General features: G+C 47.2%; 1 protein-coding gene across 1 annotated transcript; it reads right to left on the bottom strand.

Annotated features, from left to right (window-relative positions):
• Positions 1-288: 288 nt before the first annotated feature.
• Positions 289-15,555, bottom strand: LOC128943847 (inverted formin-2-like). The gene is made up of 13 exons (XM_054286782.1): positions 15,467-15,555; positions 14,589-14,691; positions 14,420-14,505; positions 13,809-13,909; positions 12,437-12,507; positions 12,216-12,323; positions 11,249-11,319; positions 10,463-10,583; positions 9,741-9,905; positions 8,938-9,040; positions 7,831-7,989; positions 6,122-6,835; positions 289-1,539 (listed from the first exon to the last, which is right to left on the bottom strand). The coding sequence occupies exons 2-13, from the start codon at positions 14,667-14,669 to the stop codon at positions 1,514-1,516; spliced, it is 1,806 nt and encodes a 601-aa protein (XP_054142757.1). The 5' UTR covers positions 14,670-14,691; positions 15,467-15,555; the 3' UTR covers positions 289-1,513.
• Positions 15,556-18,605: the final 3,050 nt, after the last annotated feature.

The following is an 18,605-nucleotide window of genomic DNA, read 5'->3' as shown; positions in this document are numbered from 1 at the left end:
TGAGAGCAGCAGAGCTAGACTGAGGAGTAAAAATATGGTGATGTGCTCTGAGACGGGAAAAAGGGGGATACCTGTAGATGTGATAGAGACAGCCCTGCAAATCAAACCTGGGTGCATGGCTCTCCAGGGAATGCTGGGGGTTCTCCAGGGAATTCTGCCAGCAGGAATGAGTTTTCTGTTGCAACAGGGCTGTGCTACTCTGAGTGCCTCCTGCACTGATCCTGCCCATGTCTGTTCTGATCTCTGCTTCGTTAACCAGTTCTCAATATGCTCATAGTGATGCCTTGGTTAAAGCAAACCAGTGATTTAATTCTTGGTTTCACTTCTAAGTTTTCAGTATTACAAGGACATTATAAGTCCTATTAAGCAGAGCAAAATAAGCTTTAGCCTGCACGTTAGTTTAGCCACAGTGAGTTACCATATAAATGAACAGTTCTGAAATGTACCCAGCTCTTCCACTGGATTTATGTTTCAGCACATATCACACCATAGATTCAACAAACATAGATCATTTTAAATGGACAGCTATGTACAAAATTATTATACAGTGTTATTACAAACTTGAGAAATAAAGCTCTGAATTTTGAAAACACAGTACTGCACAGTCCCAGTTTTAAAGCCAAAGTAACATGATTCCACACGTTCTGCAGCTTGGACACAGACTCTCGAGTACAAGCAGCTGACAATGGAAGTCAAACCCAGAGATTTACTACAGGATAAACTGAAAATGTGTCCAATAGAACACTGGAAAACCTCTTCCTTTTGCTTTAGTGAGAGAAGCCAGAGCCCTGGCTCTCCAAAAATTGATGGTTGCATCAGCAGGTGTGACAAGACTACTTAAGACTACTGATGCACTTCAACTTAATTGCACATAAGCATCATGTAGGGACCAGACACTGCTTATATGGCCATATGCTTAGTAAAACAGAAAATACATTTTCTTTTACTTGCTTTTTTCCCCTGTAACCAATTTCCCTTGCTCTAAGTGATTGAGAGTAAAAATACATTTGTCTAATCTGGGTCTTGGACCTGGTCCAATATAAATCATCAGCGGGCAAGGAGAAGAGGGACTTAACACACCTCCACTTGTGATGGTACAGCCACTGCTTAATTTATACCCTTAATTTAGTTGAGGCACTGCTGTTTTTAACACTTCTTCAAGGGCTAGCCACTGCAGTCTGTTCTTGGGCCACACTCAGCTGTCACTTCAAGAGGAGTTTGGCCCAAGAGCAGGGTGAAAGCCTTGGCTTCCAGGACAGTGGGTGACAGGTCTGACCCTTCCACCACCACTATGCACAGAGCCATCCCCTGTCCCCACAGGTGCCCAGTGCACAGGCTGAGGGGTCCAAAGTCTCTGGGGAGGCTCTTTAGGTCCTGGGAGGGGAGTGAAAGGCTGCATGAGGAGAGGCTGTGGGTCTTCATGGGGCAGAAGTTGTCCATGGTGGCATTTCATTGATGCAGAACCTGGAGTCTCAGAAGCTGGCAGCACCCCAGGGACGCATGAGAGGTTCTCTCATACCTTCTGCCTTGCCATGACACCTGCAGGAAGAGGGGGAAATGCAAATCATTTGCAACTGTGAGTAAAAGTGGTGTGGTTTTGCATGCATGTGTATGTAATGGTTGAGGTGCTACTAGGGAAATCAGTTTCATCTGTTCCTCAGATAACCTAAAAACAGGTACTTTGATGGACTTAATAAAAACCTCATGTTTCCAGAACCAATCTTGAAACTCCAGAGTTTGGGCAGCTTTGCTTTAAAGTTTAGTTCAATAACATATATCCTTCTAGGTATTAAATTGCTGAGGTAACTAAATCTGGAGGATTTAGCAGGACTGTCAGAAGGATGGGGCAGCACACTGCAGCCTGTCTCACTCCATAACTGATTCAAATACCATTTCTGAAGGCAGACATGGAGGCAAAGGGCTAGCAGGAAGATGAGCATTTGATTGATGACATTCTCACAGTCTATTTAAAAACTGCCCACAGACAATACGGGTCCGGAGAAGGGGAGGTGAAGCATCTGTCCCTCAAGAATGAAAGGAAATCCCTTCTGTGTCTTTGCAGGGGAAGGTTGATGTATCACTGTGCCATGTGCATGTCATAGCTGCCCTTCTGCCTTTTCCCTCCCTCCTTGCCAGGCTGTGGTCTGTACTCCTGCTTTGGTTTTCCTTTTATTTTCTAGGGAATAAATCAAGCAGGTTTGTGAGCAGGGAAATTGCTAAAGTCCAGTTGCTGAAGCCCAATTGCTCATGGACTTTTGCTTTCAAGGCTTTTCTTCCCCCTAACCATTCCAAGTGACACACAGAGGGGAGGAAAAGGGGAGCTGCACAAACAGACATGAACATTTGTCTCTAGGAATTCTCTAGGGTTTAAGGCAGGTACACTCAGAGCAGCTCTCTTGAGTTCAGGTGTTTGTACAGTCTCTCCTCTCTTGTACTGTCACCTTCATAAAATGATTCTTTAAGCTCTTTCTGGACTTGGTTGGAAATGAGTTGAGATGTTACCAGGGTGCACACAAACAGTGTGACCACCAATGCCTTGACTCCAGAGGAAAAACAGCTAAACCATTTCTTTCAAGAACATGAAGATAATGTGGAATGCAGCTCTTTAGATGTGAGAGCTGACATTTAAAGACATTATTACAGAAATTGCTGCATAACAAGATATGGTCAAAGTGAGGCAAGAATTCAGTAGCTGATTACAGTCTCTTACTGCTCTGAAATATTATCACGGAGTCTCAGGCTGTTCCTGCCCTCTGCTGCTGTCAGGGAAGCTCTAAAAACTCATAAGGGCTTTGAGTCTTGATCCCTGCAGCTGGATCTGCACAAGAAGGAAGAAGATTTCTGTGGCTTCATGAGACCCATTAACTTCCACATCAGCAAATCCACCAGAGAAAGAAATAACCTGTACCAAAAGAGAACTAGTGGGGACCTGAACAGACCATGTATGCTTGGGACAAAACCTAAAATGTAACAAAAATCAGGTGGAAGATCCTAGGAAAAAATACTGATTGCTAACACTCCAGGCTTGTTGAATGTGTCTTACCAAGAAGTTCTGTCTTATCTGTCTCATCAAGACAGGAGCTGCATTTGGGAGAGGAGGCTCTCTGGCAGGAGACTAAGACAAGCAAATGGGTTTTAGGTTCTGCTGCCCTTGCTGTGTGACATACAGGAGCAGAAGAGGAAAAAGAGAAGTGCAGGTTTCAAGGTGCAGCTCATTGCTGTCCTCCTGACATCAAATCCCAGGTAGGCTCTGCTGGTGCAATGCCTGCCTGACTTCATAAAGGTCCTGTGTGCCCATGCATTTGTCTGTGCTGCATTTCTATCTCTTCCCAGGACAAAACAAAACTGTGTTTCATGTATTTTTTTCAAACATGACTTTTTTTAAGCCTGTATGCTTAAAAAATTGAGTTAAGTTTAACTGGTGGTTCCAGCTGCCCTTCCAATGCAGCATGTGCTCTGGCCCTGGTGTACTTCTCACCTATGCTCCATTGCTAACATTTTCTGTTCCTGCAGGAAATCTTCCTTAGGATTTTTAAACCAACAGAGCTACTTGCATTTCATGTACTCCTATGGTACTGCAAGGAAAGGGCCAAAAGGAGGGCAGGAGTAGTGAGGCTGTAACTACCCAAGGTATATCCCATTTTCTCTTGCTAGCAGTGATGCTCCAGGTGCAGGAACAAAAGCAGCCCTGTGGGGAAATCCTGCACAGATTCCTCCTGTGTCTGTGCAGGAGCAGGGCTCCCAGCTGGGCTCCCAGCCCCAGGGAATGGGGATGCCGGACAATAAATACATTCCTTTCAGGAAACAAGACAAAGAGATTTGATGATATTGATTTAGTTCATAAGAGATGCTCATCAGCATGGAAAGGACAACGTGTAACTATGCAATTTCAGTACAGTGGGGGTTTCACTTGTTTATTTTTCTTGCTTTTCTTTCCACTTGCTGTAAAAACAGGGGAAGTTTTGCAAATGGAAGTCTCACCCTAGAATTCCTTTTGAGGGGCAATTGTATGTTGCCAGCATATGTGAAGGATGCAGGGAACTTGTGTGCAACTCTGGAGTTGAATTTAGCTTTGAGTGGGAGCTGGTATCTTGCCCCAGCTTGTATTTGCCCCTGGGTCCAGTATTTTATTCCCTTTTCCAGATACCCATATTTAAACAGTGCTATAGAAAGTGGCTACCCACAAGCAAACCAAATGTTCTTTGCTGGAGGTAGGTACTGAAATTGCATTTTTACAGTTTTTGAGAAAATAATGTGATCAAAGCAAGGACTTTGTTCATCACATGAAGTCTGATTGTTTGGTTAGAATAATGGCTTTTAATTATCTGCAGGGAGAAGCAGTTTGGCTGCTGCTGACACAGAGGACAAACATGTGGGCTGTGACCCTGTGTGGAGTGGAGATCAGCACTGACTCCACTCAACACAAGATCAACACCCTGGAGAGTAAAAATCAGAGTAACAAATTCATTTCACATGTGTTTGTGATTAGACACAAAGACAAAAAGCTCAGGTGATATGCTGAATACTGATTAGGTCTGTGAAGTCCCAGTGCTGTGGTTAGTTCACAAAAAAAAATTATCTTTGTGAGTTTACATACCTCATTGTGCCACACAATCTTTTTTTGTTTTATTATCTCCAGAATCAGTCTCAACCTCTGCTTTTGGACAAAAGAGAGACACCAAATATATCTGATCATGGCAAGGCCAAGGTAACAACAGGGAACTTTTCATGATGAAAATACTGTCTAGTAGCAGAGAGGTCCCTAAGAACACAGAATCTTTGACTGGTTTGGGTTGGAAGGGACCTTAAAGATCATCCTGTTCCAACCCTCTTGATGCCATCCCTGGATGCCCAGGGAACTCTGTGGCTTTTGCAGGCTGGGGTCAGTTCTTAAGCCAGAAGTCCTAATTTCAGGCGTCAGGAAGCATTGCCAGGTCTGGGAGCATGGGATGCTCCCATTGCTGCAGCTTCTGCTCCTCAGATGAAGCAAGTTCAGGAACCAACATTACAGGAAATAACTTCTCATTTGTGGCTTGTTTTTAACCAGTAGCATGTTTAGAAATGTAAATTACTACAACCCTGGGGCATGCTGCATTAAAAGGGTAAGTCCCTCTGTGGTAGCTGCTCAACCTATGCTGTCTTTCTCAGCAATGGGTATTCAAACCCTCCCTTCCTTTCTCCTTGAAAGGAAAAACATCAAGCATTGGTAAAAAGAGACTTTCCCATTTGCCTGCCCATTTGTTTATCTCGGGATCTTGCAGGAAACAGGCTTTGGAAAGGATATTGTAAGTTCTAAAGGCTGACAGACCCATCTGTCTTCCCTATGAGGCATCTCCAATTTGGGATTAAGGTACCCACCCAAGGCTGGCAGGATCTACAGGACCTGGACACTCTTCCCAGGTTTGGGACTGGCTGAGGATTTTGGTAAGGAGAGGGGGGCCTGTGTGGCTCCAGGAGCTGAGCTCCCTCCCAGCCCAGCAGGGCAGCCCAATGGAGGATGGATCCTTGGTGGCAGCATCAGCAAGATGCTCCTTTCCAGTGACTGACCTTTCCCCTCCCTCTGCAGAGATGGTTCGAGGGCCTGATGTTTAGAAGCACCTAAAGCACCCCTGGGGCAGGCTGTCAGGCAAAAGTGCTGCTGCAATGAGGGGAAAAACCAAACAAGCCCAAGGCAGCATGGAGGCTGCTGCTTTTATGTGTTTATAAGTAGTTCAGAGGGGTGATTGCTGATTAAGTACTGAGTATTAACTGCTCTTAATCACTGCTCTGGAGCCTAATGGAGCTCTTGTTTGCACATAACCGTGCCTGTAGCTGTCTTTAGCACATTGACAGATGTGCTTATTGCCATCTTTACTGCATATGTGTAATGGGCTTTTGAATTATTGATTCATCATTACTCCTTTATAAACTACTTATACATGTCACCAGAATGAACTATGCTTGTGTTTTTCTTTTTAAAGCTCTTTCAGGTTTGAAAAATATAATAGTTGCATGAAACAGTGTGACTCCAGGGGCAGGGGGCACTGGGCCTTGAAGTGGAAAGAAACAGGTATACACAAATATATCAGGAAGGTTCCCATATTTAAGTCAGTCCCTGAGAGCTATTTATAAAATAACCTACCTGAGTAGCTTTTGCTGTGCCTCTTCTTCTTCTTCCTTTTCCCTGATGGCCTCTGCTTTTCCCTGTCACTGTGGGTTTGCTCTGGGGGAAGTGTTGCTGAGCAAGAGGAGTCAGTGGCCGGCTCCTCTGAGAAGGACTTGTCTTGAGAGGTGTCCAACAGCGAGTCTGTACCAGGGTCTTCATTTTCTTTTGTCATTTCTTTAGACTCTGCCTGCTGAGCCTCATGGCAGGGAGCAGGCTGAGCACTGTCTGAGCCATCAGCTGGGCACTCCTTGTCCTGGCCTCCTGACATGGCCCCATTAGTCCAGCTGAGTTGGTCTGGCAGAGCAGGGGCTGCACTGCTGCTCACAAAACTTATCCTTGAGCCTATGTCAGCCACAGAGAAGCCAAGGGAGCCTCTCTCTGTGCTGGGCTGGAGGCTTTCCACGTTGTTTTTCTGCTCCATCCCAGGGCCCAGGGTGGTCTGAGTGGCTCCATCAGCTTCCACCACGCTCCCTGAGGGGCTTTTGGTCTGGGACTCCAGTGGCAGACTTCCTCCAGCACTGTTTGTAGATAATACCTGGCCTGAAGCTGAAGCATTTGTAACACCTCCACCTGTCTCCATCGGGGCAGTGGTTGAGGGAGGAGTGCTTTCTGAGGGATGATCATCCTTGTTTTGCTCAGTCTTGTCATCAATCTGCTTCCCTGCTGCTTGTGGATCCTTCATGCTCTGTCCTTTAAACAGAAACACACAATCAGCCACAGCTGCAGTTTCACCAGGAATCAGCCAAGATGGACCTACCCTGCAGAGGTTACAGGTCAGCAGCTGCCTGTGGAGGGAGCACTGACCCTAAAGCAGCTCCAATGCAGAGGCAGCACCAATTTATCCTCCCTGTACCTCCCCTCATTATATCTGTGTGGTCACCCCGGCTGGACTGCAGGCTCCAGCTCAGCAAAGCCCCTGATTTGTTTTCAGCAGGTGTTAATGTGTCTTTGCTACAAAATGGCTGATTTCCATGGAGGCTCCAGGACTTGCAAGGAAGCCTGAAAGTCTACAACAGAAGAGAGACCCTGCCTGTGAGGTCCTGGCCCAGGCTGGACTGCTGGCTTGGTGTGTGAGGACTTCAAGGCTGCCCATTAGCCAGCCTTAACCTGCCCTTGCAGAGCAGACCTAGGAGAGCCACGGACAGACCAATGTCCTTGGATTTGCCTAACTGCACTGACACTGAGGTCAAGAGACCAAAGAAAACCTAAACCCATGAGGCTGTCTCCTCACAAGCACCTAAAGGACTTGGGTACTTCTGCAAATAGGGTTTCTTATCTTTTTTTTAAAGGGTTTCTTCAGTCTCCCAAGTGTAGACTAAGATGGGATGCAGCAGTCTGTAAGACAGGAACACACTGTGCTACTGAATCTTGAGAGCATGCAGGGATAACAGCGGTGCCCCATCAGCATGGTGCCATGGCTGACACGTGGGTCAAGCACCTCAGAGGGTTTATCAACACAGATGCAGGCCCATGCTGCTCCAAATTCCTGCTAATTTTGGGACAGACCTGGCTACCAACAGCTCAAGGCTCTCTGCTCCTCTTCTCCTTGGCACTGGCTGCAAAACCTCCTTAAATAAAATGCCCCAAATGCAAACACAAAGGCTTCTGGCTGGTGCATGCTTGGCTCAGGCTCAGAGGCAGATGGGAATGAAGAGCTGCAGGTACAGTCAGGTCTGTGTCCTTACCAGACTGGCTCTCCTCCAGGCTCTCTGCAGATGAGGATTTAGGAGCTGCCTCTGACTCGTGTCTGTTCTTTGTCTTCCTCAGCGTGAAGCCTTTCCTGATGTCGGCGAGCAGGGCGTCGATGACACACACCTCCTCCTGCTTCATCAGCCCCTTCTTGACTGGGAGAGAGATGGGAGTTACCCCTGAGCCAGGCCAGCAGGAGCTGCAGGGATGCCACTGCTGGAGCTGCCTCCTGCTGCCCCAGCACAAGCAGCCACTGGCCAGGAGCAAGGCACCCACAGCAGACCTGGGAGCAGCTCCATGATCCCACAGCAGCGCCCCGTGATCCCACAGCAGCGCTCCATGATCCCACAGCCCTGCTCCATGGTCCCACAGCAGCGCCCATGATCCTACAGCAGTGCTCTGTGATCCCACAGCACTGCCCATGACTCACAGCAGTGCTCCATGATCCCACAGCAGCCCATCCTGGCTGAACACAAGGGATTTGCTCCCAAGTCTTGGTGCTACAGTCTGGCACCAGTGGCATCAGCTCTGCCTGGACAGATCCCTGGTTGTCCCGTGACCATGAAATATTCCCTGTTTGTTATCAATGTTGGTGGAATGCTTTTTTTTTTTTGGAGGAGGAAAAATAATTCTGATTTTTCTTTCCTCTCTGCTTCTTCCAATTGCATTTTTTAGTCTTTCATTTTCATCCAGCAGAAGGCATATTTAAGCCATATGCAAGATTTTTGGGACAACTGTGGTGAAGAGACACTATTCAAGTGTATACGAGGACCTTGGATGGTGGATAAGTCAAATGTTTCTTTTTAGATTTGGGATTCAAAAGTTATGTTTAGAAACTGGAAAAGTTAACTGAAATATTTAATTTGTGGTGATTTTCTTTCTTCTTTGCTGTTCAGTCAGCAAACCTAAAATTAACTTCTCTGCCCAGCTGCAACTGTGGAAAGTCAATTCTTAGCTAGGGCTGTAAGACACCTAAAAGCCTTTAGTCAGCCAGCACCTAGAAACCTACAAAATAAATTACCACTACTGGTCCATTAAAGCAGGACCACCAAAGAGCCCCTATGGCTCCAGCTCTATTTTTTGAAGCCATTTCAGATACTCACTGACTTTTCCATTTTCTCCCTTCTGTCTCTTGCCCTCTTCCTCTTCTAGCTGCTTTTTCCTCTTCTCTGCTTTGGCAGCTTGCTCCTTTCTGTCCTTGTTTTCCTGCAGGGAGGTAACAGTGGCATGAGAAGGTGGGGTAAAGAAGCCGATGAAGAGAAAGGAGATCTATAGATGAAGGAAGAGAAATTCTGGCTTTGTCCTGTGCAATAATTAAAATGGGCATTGGGAATAAGGGCTGCCATACCAAAATGGTGAGAGGGGACTGGGGGACTGCTGACTTGGCCAGGACTCTGCCACATCCCAGCTGGAGGTGGCAGTGGTGCTTTGCCTCACACAGCTACCTGCAGTGTGCTCACCTGCCTGATCTTGAGGTGAAAGTGGGAGACACTGAAGCCACAGTTTTTTTTTTTTCCACAAGGTGGCTTTTTTACTACATATCCCCCTTCTGAGCCTGTTTGCTCAGGTTGGAGCAAAGGGTTAAGTTTTGTAAGCCCCTTTCTCTACAACTTGCACACTTGGCCTAAAAGCATCTTTGTGATTGACTCTGCAGCTGAAGTTGCAACAGAATCACAAATCCCTGGTGTTTGGGCCAGGCCCAGCAGCACCAGAACCTCCATCCATGAGGATGTAGTGGAGAAGGGATCAGACACTACTTCACTGGGAGACCTGATGCCAAGTGCCAAAAGGAGGAGGCTGTAACCAGGATCCCCCCTGGACTGGGGTGCCCATCCCACTCCTGTCCATTGGAGCAGCTTCCATCTTCCAGGAAGGGATGCTCAGGATCCTGTGTGCAGGTGCCAACCTTCAGGGCTCGGATGAAGAGGTCTCTGAAGGTCTTCATGATGCTAAATATGTCCTCTAAGGACAACTTGCTTGGATCTTCACAGAGATAATTTGCAAGTTCTTCTCTCTTCTTTTCAATGGTATCAAATTCTTCTTCCAGCTTTCTGGAGGCATCAATGCTGTCCTGAAACACATTAAATGCACACTGTAAAACACCATCCAGAGGACAACGAGTGAAGTGCACTCACAGAGAAGGAATTAGAGCTTAGAGCAGGACTCTGGGTTCTGGCTTTTAAGTGCAGCTTTTGGAAAGCAGGTGGGAAGAAATTAAGATTTGCAGATGATCTTTACTCTTGGCAACTGTGCTGTGCCAGTTTACAGGGGTGTCATGAGCAAGACATGGACAGCCCCATGCAAAGCTTAATCCCAAGGAAACGGCTTCACTCTGATGATCCACAGAGAAGGTGACCATCTTCTCTTAAAGTGAGGAGTCACACAGGAGCATGGACAGAGCAGTTGGGGCAGCATCCTAAGAAATGGCCTCACCAAAGGTATCTAGGTTTGGGGTGCAGCTGGCCACTGCATATTTGGGTTGTACAGCATTGCATCTTATTTCCAAATCTGAGAGCATGTCTTGTGGCAATATTTTCTTCCCTCTCACGAGGCTCCTGAGCTGCAGATGTACCATGCAGCACCCCTCTGTGTGTAATGGGGGAGATCTAAGGCAGCTCTGCTACTGACCTGGATGGGTTTCTCATACTGTTGTTTCACATCCTCATTTGATGATAAGACTTTCCGCTGAAGCTCCAGCAACTTCTTCAAATTGGTACCGGACTCGGTGCGTATAATGTCAAGATTAATTCTGAAATCACACAGAACCCTGCCATTAATTCTGAAATCAAACAGAACCCTGCCATTAGCTGACACTCCAGTATCTTGAGCTGAGCAAGGAGTGGACAAGTCTGAACTGGTGCTTTGGTCACCCCTTTGTTTCCCACCACTTCCCTGAGCTGAACCCTGTGCTCTGAACTCTCTATACAGACCAAGCTCAGGGAAAACAGCTTCCCCCCACAGCACTTACGGGAAGGCTGCCAGGCCTACCTACAGTTCTGTGTATTGGGAGATGAGTGCCAAAAAAAGCCCACCCCTTCAAAAGGCTGTTCTCCACCCACCATGCTCAGCATTAGTTCACTTCCCCTGCCTGGAGGGACTTCAGAAATGTCTGGGTAGCTGACCCTCACCAGCTCCTGCCACCACAAAGGCAGTGCACGTTTCAGAAAGGTCTGGGAGGCAGCTTTAACTGACTGCTCTCCAAATTTCAGTCCTAAGTGTTGCCAGCTGTAGTAGAATTATTATATATTAAAGGCCTTTCAACATTCATCAACCAAATCTTTCAGTTCAAACTATGTAAGATGCCATCTTGTTAATCTGTATACCAGCTGTGTGTGTCCTAATTTCTGGTACATTGTTGATGTGCATGGGATTTATTTTTGTTTTTAATTCAAAGGAAGTGACACACAATTTTACCCTGCTGCTTTTGAAACATATTCAAGATCCTTTGGCAGTTCCAGTAGGTCCTTGTGGCTGTTTTCTACTTCCTGAAGAGGAAGAGAGAAAGAAGTGTTATTTGGTGTGTGGCAGGAGCCAAGGGGAAGCTGGGGGGAAGACACATGGGCAGAAGTGTCCAGGAAGGATGACTGTGCTGTGTTCTGCTACTGCCCCCCTGTCTGTAGTTTGCACATTCAGAGAGGAAAGGCATTTCCCCTGGCTATAAAAACACAGAAGAGAACTGAACCCTCAGAAATACTCATAGTTCAAAGCAAAGCAGAGCTCTTCTTGAGCATGGAGGGAGGCAGCACTGTGGTTTGATGCAATCTGACACTTCCCACAGTCCCAGAAGGATATTAAAAGGCCTTGAGTCTTGCATTCTTTACTTTCACAGCTGTCCTTGCTGTGAAGCCACTGCCAGCTAAAGCGGGGCTTGAACATGAGTAACTGAAACCAAGGGACATTGATGAATGGAGGTGGCAGAGCAGAGCATGGAGACAAAAAGATAAAAACAGCATGGCAGGGAATAGGAGAGCCATGGGGGCCTGGAGAGAAGCATGAAAAGCCTGAGCACAGCCTGGAGGAAAAGGGAAAGTCCATGGAAAGGCAGAAAGGCTGAATGGGTACAGATGAGCCAGGACAGATTTGTGCTCTGTGGTTTGCAGCTGCTGATGTGCAGATTGCACAAATATGAAAGGAAGTTGCAGACACTGTGGGAAAAGATGCTGGAGGGAAGCAGATCAAATCCTAAAATAAGGAGTAGTGCCCACAAGCAGTCTCCACCAGAGTCACCAAAGTGATTCAAATCCTCCTGACTTGTGACACTCTGGGGTTTGCCAGGGAGGATGTGAGTATGAGCATGTGGCATTAGCCAACAGCAGGAGAAATGTTTCATCTGTGATAAAACCCTCCCTCTTCCCTACTGTGCAGGACTTGGCAGTGGTACCTCCAGAATATGGTGGAGCAGGCTAATGCGGGTTTGGTTGGCTTTGGTTTCTGTTAGTTTGAGTAAAGTGCTGATTTTAAAACCATCGGCGTCGCCCGTGTGGCTTCCCTGCAAGAGAGAAAAAAAGCAGATGTGACTCCTGTGTCCATCCAAATTACAACCCTAAAGGAGATCATTCACAGACTGTGATGGGGAAAGGAGAAGACAAAAAAAGTCCTTACGTAGTTCAGGAAGTTTCCAACTTTGAGAATCAGTTGACAAAAGACTGGCAGGCGATGACTGGTCAGAAGATCTGAAAAACATAAGGGACTTTTAAGCAAAAGCCTCTGTTACACCAGAACATTTCCTAAACTGCTTTGAAATTGGGATTCTGAATTCCACCAATCAAATCTGGTATTTTGGCTTTGCAGCCCAATGCCCAACCAGCAGAGAAGATGATTTCATGTTGATTCAGTTCCATGGGTTGTCAAAGTCTTTGTTGACTTATGTTTCTTTCTTTACATCTCGTCTCTCATTTCCTTATGGCAAATAACCTGCAGTGGGACCCTCCTCACTAACAGGAGTCAAGATCCAGCCTTCCTTGCAAGTTTCCCAGCGTGGGCAAGGGTGTAACTGGGCTGCAAATTGAATCTTGCCAACTTCATTTAGCTGTGCTGTGAAGCCAGTTCTGACTGCACTATGATCACCTGCCAGCTGCTAAAACCAGGCATGCTCACCCTGTTCCTGGTCTCTCATGGTAGAGGTGATTATTGACCAGGCATGAAGAGTGCAGTCCCTGTCCTTGCTCTTACAACAGGGTGCTGCAGTGCTGTGCTTTCTGAAGCACTCAGCTTTGAGGCAGGAGCAGCTCCAAAAGAACAACTGGGCTGCTGGGAAATCACTTTGGGGGAAGCTTCAATTCATCCCAGCAAACAGCTGCAATGCCAGCTGGAGAAACCCCCAGCAGGAGTTGGGGCAACTGGCCCTGTAGGACAGGTGACACTTGACAGTGCCAAGAAGAGTATATTGCTCTCAGAGGAGTGGGACCAAAGGTTTCTGCCACAGGAAGCCAAAATCTATTGCATAAACTTTCTGTGTACTCACCATATTGGAGCATCAGCAATTTATAACCCAAAATAACAACCTTTTTCTTCTGGTACCATTTCTAGGCAGGGAAATACTAAAGCAGAGCTGCTTTTGGGGGAAGTTTTCTGGCAGTAGAGAAAATTACTGTATTATGAATTTCTAATTTGGGAAATAATGCTGGATGAATGAATTAGCTGCAGCAGGGCCAGCTCTGCTGTCTAAATTCAGCTCCTTTGAAAGGGCTGATGAACTTCCAGCACTTCACCATTCAAAGTGTTTCAGGAGAATACATCTGCTGCAGAAAAAGTGGGATGAGGACGACAGAAAATAATCTTTGGTCCTGTTACGGGCTTTGACCATCAGTGAGATACCTAAAGTTGCACCCCATTTGCAGCAAACCAGTGAATGGACCACACAGGAGTTCTTTGGGGTTTGGGTAGTAATGCTGCAGAGCTCCAGGGGAGTTTCGTGGGGGTTAAAATTTCCTGTCTTAAATCAGAGCCAGGAATAAGCTCAGGTCATGCCTACCTTCACAGGCTCTGCGGATGGCTTCAGCTTTGGGCTGAATCATGTCCAGCACGACGGTGGTCTCTTCGCAGATCAGCATACACTCAATGCGCAGCTGGTAGCTGAGGGTGGAGATGGATCTCAGCTAAAGGCACTGGGATCCCAGCCAGCACAGCAGCCCCTTTCCCACATCACCAGCAAGCCCATGCCACCCCACAACATGCCAAGCACATCCACACCAAACCACTGGTGTGGCCTTGGAGGGAGGAGAGGGGCTGCTGCTGGCCCTGAGGACCAGCAGGGATGTGAGTTCTGCTGGTGCATTGTGATCAGCAAAGAGAAGGGTTTCCCCTTCTTGGCACTGCATTTGGCACTGCCTTTCACCAAGTTATGGAGCCTCCTTGGGCAGACCCAACCCTGAGCCTGAGCCAGCTTCAGCTGGTTCAGAGGGAGAGGATGTGCTGATCAGGAAGAGCCCTAAGGTTAACAGAGAAAGGGATAGCTCCAGGAAGGGGAAATCCAACAGTTACATCCATCAGTATTGGTCTGTGAGGCTCCTATAAAGAAGCTTAAACTTCCCAGAGGTAAATCAAGAAACAGATTGGGCTGAAGTTTACGACTAAAAACCTTACCTGGGAATCTGAAGGAGGAGAAGATAGAACTGATCTGCATTTGCTAGTTTTGATTTCTCTTCTTTGAAGGCCTTCAGGTTTTCTATCTAATGAGAAATAAAGAATCAAGACTGCGGGGCTGCTCTATGTGCTCAGCTCTGTGAACCAAGGGTGGTGTTTTCCTCCTGACCTCATGCTTTTCAGGCAGCAGCTTCAGCAACTGCTTCAGAACCTCAACATCAAACTTGGTCCGGTCCCCATTCTGGATCATGGCAGTCACCTCTTCATTGGAGCTGCAGGGAGAAGGAGCAGAGCCAGCCATCAACCAAAGACCACTTTCCAACTATCCCACACTACCAAGAGATTTATCTGTGCAAGCACTCTGTGCTTTCCCTAGTAAAGAATCACAATAATCCAAAGGGAAAGGGATCTCCCCACAATTAACTTAGAATCAGGACCTGGATCCCTGCTATGACCCAAATCTTATTTCTGGCCCTGATCAAATGATTCAAGGACAGAGATGAATCCTGCAACTAAGACCCTGTCTCGGAGTATTTTTTTTTATCTTAAAAGAAAATTGAACTCTTCATTTGTCCATTGGCCCTGATATGAGGCGGGATCTGACCTCCAGGTGTGTCTCACAGTCTGTGTCACCCTAAGAGTCTGTGCCATGACTTTATCTGTAAAATGGAGATCTAACTCCTTTGCCAACATATGGGGAAGTTATATGTAAAAACATAATTAAACCCCTAAACTCAGTATTTTAAAGACACTGTAGAACAAAATGGGGAATGTTCAGATGATTTAGTAGCATGGATCACCAAATCACTTTGCCTAGAAGAGATTTCGTGAGGACCTTCCAGAAACTGCAAAACCTGCTCAAAGTTCTGTCAACTGTCACGAAAACTGGCCATATCTTACCATTTAAATTGCTTCAAAAATATGTTCAAATTGAGACTTTTCTTGGAGTCCAAAAATGTGATCTTCATTAAAGAAAAAGAAGATATCTCATATTAGACGAGCTGTCTGCAGGGATCTTTACTCGAAAAAACGAGGGGCTCTCCTCACCTCCTTCGGCTCTGCCTTCACTGGTGCTGCTGTCTTCTCCTTGGGGGTTGGCTGTGGGAAGCAGAACAGCTGCTCAATGCTGCTGTAGTTGGGCTCTATCACCTCCTCACTGCTGCTGCTCACAGAAGCCCACATGGAGTGGCTCTCTGAAAGAAAGGAAAAGTGTTCAGACTGGCTGCAGGTAGAGCTGAGAGCTCCTGACACCTGGGACAAGGTGAGCTGCTAGCAAGGGACACTCTTCAGGATGTGAATGAAATAAGGAGACATATTATTCTCTTAATATGACATATTTATCCGTATTAGTGGACAAATGGTCATTACTGAGGAGGGGCAAGTGCCACAGGTGAGATCCAAAGGGGCTGAAGGGAAATTAAACCTGCTAGGGGAAGACAGCACTGGGCACACAGAGGCTGTGCAGCCCCATCCCTCCTTGTAAAACTGTGCTCTCCTCCATGCTGGGCAAACTGGATCAGCATGACAAGGACCTCAGACATTTTGTTTCTAGTCCCCTGGTTGATATTATTTTTGCTTCCTTGCATCCTAACAGAGGGACTGGGCACAACTTGAACATTTTCTCACTGTGTCCTTCTCCATTTTTCATTTTATACTCAAGTCTCCTTGTATAATGGTGGCTACAAGACTGCTTGAATTAATTTCTACTGCAATTTCTTGTATCTTAAAAAAAAAAAATCATCACCCTAACATGCCTGTAGAAGCCTCTACTGCAGTAATCCCAACATTTTACTGCTCTTGTGATTGAAGACATGCCTTATTTAGATTTCACCTCTGCCTACTTTCATGCAGTGGATGCCTTGCTTGTCTAGGACAAAGCTGACACAGCTTCTCCAAGCTTCTTCTCACATTTCATGCTCCACTTTGAATCCACTAGTAGAGGGAAATGTAACCCAAAAATCAAGAGATATGTGATGTGATCCTCACATGCACTCCTACTCATGACTTTAATATACCCAGAAACAAGCACAGATGAGCTGGGCAATAAAAGTCTGGGGAGCTCAGATCACAGCCTGATCTAAGGCACGTCATAGTGATTACGAAAACATTCCCATCCCTTTCTCTTCTTTTAAGTTCAAAATATTTTAGTTATAAGCAAGCTATTCCAAAGCACTAATTCAGGTGGAATAGTTACTATTACATTAGTAGTTTCATGTTACTTTTATATCAGCTCTGTAGGTCAAAAGTAAAGGAAATCAGGGAAGTTCTGTATCTAAACGGAGTCAACCACATCTGACAAACTTTAAGATACTATTTCTTCCCCTGGGAAGCAAAAGCAGCAGTGTAAAACACCCCTAAAGCAGCAGTGATTTTATGCCAGAAGTACCCACCTCTCACCACATTGGAGGGCAGCTTCTGCCAGTTCAGCTTCTTCATTCTCAGCGTTGGTGTCTTCACCGTCTTGTGGGGGGGCCTGCCCAAGCCCAGGGGGCAGCTGAACTGGGAGGCCACCACGGCTTCTATGTGATCTCCTGGCATGCCAGGAAGGAGGGGTGGAGGGGGAGGGATGCCACCCATGCCAGGTAATGGAGGTGGAGGGGGAGGGATGCCACCCATGCCAGGTAATGGAGGTGGAGGGGGAGGGATGCCACCCATGCCAGGCAGTGGGGGTGGAGGGGGTGGGATGCCACCCATGCCAGGCAGTGGAGGTGGAGGTGGTGGGACACCACTCATGCCAGGTAATGGAGGTGGAGGAGGAGGAATGCCTCCCATGCCAGGCAATGGAGGTGGAGGAGGAGGAATGCCCCCCATGCCAGGCAATGGTGGAGGAGGAGGAGGAGGGGGTGGAGGGGGAGGGATGCCAGGGAGTGGAGGGGCTGGGGGTGTATTTGTCATGGGGGATGTGGGGGTCATGGCTGCTGTGCCAGAGGGTGGAGGTGGTGGGGCTGGAGGTGCCGGGTTGGGAGCGGTGTTGGAGGGAGGGTTGGATTTCTCTGGCAGGGCACAGCAGGCTGTGAACTGGCAGGATGAGATCTTCTTTTCGTTGTCCAGCGGCCCTGAGGGTGTTGCTGGTGCCCTGGTGGGGTTTGCTGACCCCACTGCACACCGAGCTGCCCGTGCACACGGCTCTGGCTCAGCCTGGGCAGCTCCAGCTGCGCTCCCGGACAGGCGGTGCTCAGCTCGCTTCTGCCTGCTGGGATGTTTCTTGATAGACAGCAGCCTCTCAATGACTTCTTCAACTGTGTTCCCTTGGACTAGAGAAAGGAGTCAGGGTCAGGGAAGGGAACAAGGCCCACAGTTCATCCTTTTCAACCCTCACCAAGCAGTAAATCTGGAGCCATGGAGAGTCCATTTCCTGGTGTCACTTTACACAACTACACTTTTGGCTTCTAGGCAATTTCCTTCCCATAGCACGCCTGCCAGCAAGACAGGCCAGCACCAGTGGCAGGATGCCAGTGAGGACAGATTCCCACTGACTCCCCTGAGCCAAAGCTCAGGGATTAACCATTAAAACAAGACTGGGAATCCCAAGCCCACTGCTAAATGTGGCCACCCACCGGGATGAAGCTTATACAGAAGGTATAACTTTGTCTCACTTCTGTTCAGCTCTCACCAAGTCCCACAGATTATTTCCTGCACACTGGGAAAAGGCTTTATGGGACAAGGGGAAACAAGAGGAGTGAGCAAGGCTGGATGGATGTGTCACTCTTACTGTCATTGGCGAGTAAAAGGGCTCTGTTCACTACAGCATCCAAGGACTCCCAGAGCAGGAGGCTGGAGTGATGAGAGGGCTCCAGGTGCAGCAGGCTCTGCAGGATGGACAGCAGCTGGACAGAGACTGGAGAGCGGCTCACCTGGAAGACACAGCAGCTTCTGTCACAGCCAGGCTGGCTCCCAGCAAAGGGGATTAACTTGGCCACTGTGCGAGGGGCACCCCATGTGAGGGGCAACTTACTTTGTTGAAGAGAGATGAAAAGACCTCATGATGATCATTCATGTTTATGCCATCACATATCCTTAATAATTCCTCATCATCCTCTATTTTGAACTCCTCAAATGTGTCACACTGGATAAGCAGATCCTCCTCCTCGATGTCTCTGCAATATTACAGCATTTGTTTTCAGTGGAGAGCCCTTCACTCATTTTCAGATTACTGTTTTTGTTAAATGGCTTTTATCTCTTTGCC

The sequence above is a fragment of the Melozone crissalis genome, unplaced genomic scaffold, assembly GCF_028551555.1.
Source record: "Melozone crissalis strain CALT ecotype California unplaced genomic scaffold, PUWL_Pcris_2 ptg000056l_1, whole genome shotgun sequence".
NCBI lineage: Eukaryota > Metazoa > Chordata > Aves > Passeriformes > Passerellidae > Melozone > Melozone crissalis.
Note: the sequence above shows the minus strand (reverse complement) of the source record. Positions and strands in the feature narration are given on the sequence as shown.

Bases quoted from the DNA above. Each gene is read 5' to 3' on its own strand.
- LOC128943847 (XM_054286782.1), bottom strand. From the start codon at position 14,669: ATGATCCAGAATGGGGACCGGACCAAGTTTGATGTTGAGGTTCTGAAG. The intron at 13,910-14,419 runs GTAAGGTTTTTA...CTCCACCCTCAG, and splicing joins CTCCTCCTTCAGATTCCCAG to CTACCAGCTGCGCATTGAGT. The intron at 6,836-7,830 runs GTAAGGACACAG...TTCTGTTTAAAG, and splicing joins CCTGGAGGAGAGCCAGTCTG to GACAGAGCATGAAGGATCCA.